This window comes from Micromys minutus, assembly GCF_963924665.1.
Source record: "Micromys minutus genome assembly, chromosome: 18".
In the NCBI taxonomy this organism is placed as follows: Eukaryota; Metazoa; Chordata; class Mammalia; order Rodentia; family Muridae; genus Micromys; species Micromys minutus.
Window position 1 is genome coordinate 51,804,234 of NC_137953.1, and position 5,161 is coordinate 51,809,394.

The 5,161-nt window shown below is 41.8% G+C and overlaps 1 protein-coding gene across 1 annotated transcript; it reads right to left on the reverse strand.

Moving 5' to 3' along the window:
* Positions 1–205: 205 nt before the first annotated feature.
* On the reverse strand, positions 206–361 carry LOC308432537 (mitochondrial import receptor subunit TOM5 homolog; the record flags this gene model as incomplete). Its single annotated transcript, XM_080932318.1, has 1 exon — positions 206–361. One exon carries the CDS (start codon positions 359–361, stop codon positions 206–208), a length of 156 nt encoding a protein of 51 aa, XP_080788444.1.
* Between the last annotated feature and the right edge of the window lie 4,800 nt (positions 362–5,161).

The following is a 5,161-nucleotide window of genomic DNA, read 5'->3' on the forward strand; positions in this document are numbered from 1 at the left end:
GACCATAATACTTTTTGTATTTCCCAGATAGTTTCGTATTTCATCGATGGAGGTCAGTTCTTAAAGCCCAGGTTGTTCTTAGCAAGTTCTTAGTTTTTATGTCCGTTTAATCAGTCTTAGACCTTCCTGGGCCAATTCATTGGCAGACAGGAGAAGAAACTGCCACCAGGTCCTTCATGCCATGCATCCTCCTGACGCCCAGTCCTCATATGCTGTCGAGCTCCTTTAAGATATTTGGAGTGACTCGCAGCAGGGCCACGTAGATGAGGAAGTTCCGGATGGAGCAGACCACATCCTCACGCATCTTCCGCTTCATCTCCTCCGGGTCCAACTTCGGCGGGAGACGTTCGATCCGGAGCATTGCGGCTCTGCCTCTAAAGCTTGCGAGAGCGGCAGCCTGCTCTCCTCAAGTGACCGCCCTGCACCCGGGAATCAATAGATTTTCATTGAAATTACTAACAGGAATTTGGGTGAGGGGCTTACATTCAGGAACAGGGATGACTCAAATGCATTCTTATTACCTTTGGTTTGCACAAAAGCCACAAACATAGCACTATATCTACATGACATACAAATAGCTCAGCAACTGTGAGAATCTCCTCTCAGCAACTTGGCTGATCAACCTTATTTACTCCAGCACCAAATTGCTGCCAATTTTTGGGAACCTGTCTTTGTGGGTCTTTAAGTGTCAGCTCGCAGATATGTGACACTCGTGGACTTCTTTACTCTCAAGAGCCAGCTTCATTCTTTTTGGAAGGAGTGTTTCAATTCATAGGTAAATGACATTCTCAGTTATTTAATTCCCTCGCTAGAATTTTAGAACAATTATAAGAAGGTGTTCTGTATGGTTTATGAATAGCTTCATCTTCAAACAATGTTGGAACAGTATAAACTGCTAATTATAATTAGTTGAATGAGTGAACACTTTCATAGAAGTGATACAGTTACATCGAAAAGCAATGATTTGAATAGTAAAAGACTGTGCTATCCCTGCAAAGCCCACTTCTTTCACCTGATCACCTGACTCGTTATTCTACAAGCACAATTTTCATGCCCTCACTAACACATACAGGCCAAAGAGCATTCTTCACTGATGTTATTTAATCAGAGGAATTCTGTAACAGCATATTTGGTTTATTTGCATTACGCCATTCTGCCCCTTGCAAAATACATTATGGATTTTTAAGCGCTAGTTTCATACTGCTGAGAATGACTTCAGTGCTGTGTCCTGTGGGTCTTCATGGCATGAGACAGTGAAAGTATCTCTCTCTCTCTCTCTCTCTCTCTCTCTCTCTCTCTCTCTCTCTCTGTGTGTGTGTGTGTGTGTGTGTGTGTGTGTGTGTGTGTGTGTGTGTGATAATCATATGTGAGTGTTTGAATTCAAAAAACCCTGGTGTTTATGTGGCTGTCAAATGAAAAGTCTGTTCTAAGCTTTTCCTTTACTCTGGGGTGTGGTCTACCTTTCATTGATCACTGTTTCAGGTTATATGCAGTAAAAAAAATAAAGAGAAATGTCTTTACAGTGCAGGTCTTCAAAACTTCCAAATTAATTTCTTTTGCAGAATACACTAGTATCATAAGATTGACAAGATGCAATGATCCTTTTAAGTCAACCATGATACACAAACAAATGCTGTTTTATGTAGGGCTATGGATTGCCCAGAAGACGTGGGTCTCAGAAGGTGATGAGTATTTTAGTTGTGATATGAAATGTATGCCAAAGTAAATGTATAAATTCCAGTGTGTGGCCATGAGAGTGGAATCTTTAGGGAGGACTTAATGGAGGGCATTTGTGTTGTTGGAATGAATCCTTGTCCTTGACCGTTCCTGTCTTGTTTTGTTTGGGCTACCATTAGTCTCCACAGAATGTTCTTCCTCACATCGAACAAGCTTTAATCTGCTGCAAATCTACTTGAAAGGATCCCAAGCATTTCCAAAAGAAGATGATTCAACATGGCAGTGTGGGTAACTTTTGCAAAGTATTGTCTGAGTAATTTGCTTCTACAGTATTATCAAAAAAACAATTGAAACTATATTATAAAAAACACTTTTCTAACTGCTGGGAGATAGTTTTAATATTGTGTCTAGACTCATTTTTTTCTGGTGATTTTGACTTGAATGGAGTTTCACAGAACTGAACAGTGATTTGAGCAACCCACTAATAATCTAAAAAACAAAACAAAACAAACAAGCAAAACTATGCTTGTGCCTTCATTTGCTTCTTAAATATTTGTTTATAAAAGTAAAAAGAAATCTAAGAGTTCTCTAAACCCAAGCCTAAGCTTGGCTAAAATCTCAGTTATTATTACTTATTTCCTATGGGTTTACAATAAGCACAAATGTTTTTCAAAACTATTTAGAAACATTGTTGAGGTTTCTAAATGATTCAAACAGGTTGCATTCTTAGTCATTTGAAAGGATCTGAAAATAGTGGTCTCAGTATACAAAGACGGGCAGTATAACAAGAAAATAAAATGAATCTGAAATAAAAATGCAAAATCGAACTTCAAACTATATTAATAGAATTCAATTTGCCAGTCTTAGAATAATTAGGGAGATCCAGGGAAGCAGGCCTGGTGAGACTGCACTGCAAGTAGCCAGGGCACAGAGAGGTCTGGGCCTAGCACACAGAAAGCCCAGCCCTGTGATTGGTTGAGGGGAGCAGAAACGTTGCCACTGGGACTCAGTTTCCATCCAGAAGGCCATTGCATGCACACCAAATGCTCAGGTCATTTGCCACCTGGAACAGCAGAGATCCAGGGACCCAGGCCTGGTGAGAATGTGCTGCAAGTAGCCAGGGTGCAGAGAGGGCTAGGCATAGTGTACAGTAAGTGTGGCCCTCTGGTTGGTCCAGTGGAGCAGGAAATCTGCCATAGAGACTCCGGTCCGCCTGGAAGGTCCTTGCGTTCGGACCAAACGCTCAAGCCATTTGCTACCTAAAACAGCAGAGATCCATGGACACAGACCAGGTACACGGGAGAGATAGGAACCAATCACTGACAACAAGACCACATATAATCACAGACAACAAGATGGCAAGAGGAAAGCGAAAGAATTTACCCAATGGAAACCAAGACAACCTGGCAACACTCAGAGCCCAGGTATCCCATCACAGCAAACAGCAGAATGCCAAACACTCCAGAAAAAAAAAAAAGACTCACACCTGATATCATACCTCAAAATGATGATGGACATCTTTAAACAAGAAAGGGAGAGGTGGCACAGAACAGGGCTCGGCCCATCTGCCACCGGGACCAGCAGTTCCCAAAGGTTTAAAGACTGGTAGGTAGGGGATCTGGGCAGCCAGGGAGCAGAGAGATCTCTGCCGAGTGAGCACGGAAAGGGTGCCCCTGACCCGCCTGATCCAGGGACCAGGAACACAGCATTGGGCTCTCTGTTCTGACCCGGTGGATTGGGGCGCAGACAGGGCTCGGCCCATCTACCACATGGACCAGGGTTCCCAAAGGCTTAAAGACTGGAGAGAAGGAGATCTGGGCAGCCAGAAAGCACAGAGATCTCTGCCAAGTGCCCACGAAAAGCGTGTCCCTGCCCTGCCTAATCCAGGGACCAGGAACCCAGCACTGGGACCTCTGTTCCCACCCGGCGGCTTTGGGGCAAAGAACAGAGCTCGGACCATCCTCCAACTGGAACAGTGGAGATCCAGGGACACAGACCAGATACAAGGGAAAGGCAAGAACATATCACTGACAACAAAATGGCAAGAGAAAAGTGAAAGAGTATATCCCAAGGAAACAAAGACAACCTGGCAAAACCAGTACCCAGCTCTCCCATCACAGCAAACATTGGAATGCCAAACACTCCAGAAAAAGAAGATGCAGACCTAAAAGCATACCTCAAGACGCTGATAGAGATCCTTAAACAAGAACGGGAGGAAAAGCAAAAAGAATCAGAAGCTTTTAAAGAGGGAACAAGAGAAACATTTAAAGAACTCAACGAACTAGAGGAAAACAGAACCAAAGAGATGAAGAAATGGAAGAAGGAATTTAAAATGGAAATTGACACAGTAAAGAAAACACTAAAAGAGATAACCCTATAGGTAGAACACCTAAAAAAAAATCAGGAGTCATAGATGCAAACATTTCCAATAGACTACAAGAGATGGAAAAGAGAATCTCTGAGGCTGAAGAGAACATTAAAAACATAGACAAAACAGTCAGAGAAGATGCAAAAACCAAAAAGCTCCTAACCCAAAATGTCCAGGAGATCCAGGACACAATGAGAAGACCAAACCTAAGGATAATGGGAATAGAAGAGGGAGAAGAATATCAACTAAGAGGTACAGTAAATATCTTCAACAAAATCATAGAAGAAAACTTCCCTAACCTTAAGAATGAGATGACCATGATAATAAAACAAGCCTACCAAACTCCAAATAGATTATATCAGAAAAGAAACTCCTCCTGACACATAATAGTCAAATTGCCAAGTGCCCAAGGTAAAGAAAAAAATATTAAAAGCAGTAAGGGAAAAGGGGCATGTAACTTATAAAGGCAGACCAATCAAAATCACACCCGATCTCTCAACAGAGACTATGAAAGCTAGAAGAGCCTGGTCAGACAAGATGCAGACACTAAGAGAGCACAGGTGCCAGGCAAAGCTGCTATACCCAGCAAAACTCTCAATCACCATAGATGGAAAGACTAAGATATTCCAAGACAAAACTAAATTTAGACAATATCTGACAACAAACCCAACACTACAATGAATTATAGGAGGAAAACCGATTACAACTAGGGGAACTACATACCACCCCCCCAAAAAAAGAAAACGTCTAAGCAAGAAAACCAAAAGAAGAAAGACATACAGGCACCATTCAAACTCCGAAAGCAAAATTAGCAGGAAACAGCAACCACTATTCCTTGATATCTGTTAACGTAAATGGACTCAGTTCCCCAATAAAAAGACATAGGCTATCAGACTGGATACATAAACAAAGCCCAGCAATTTGTTGCATACAAGAAACTCATCTCAGAGACAAAGAAAGACACTATCTCAGGGTAAAAGGGTGGGAAAAAAACTTCCAAGCAAATGGCCCCAAAAAGCAAGCTGGAGTCTCCATTCTAATATTGAATAAAATAAATTTTCAACCAAAAGTTATCAAAAAAGATAAGGAAGGACACTTTTTACTCATTACAAGGAA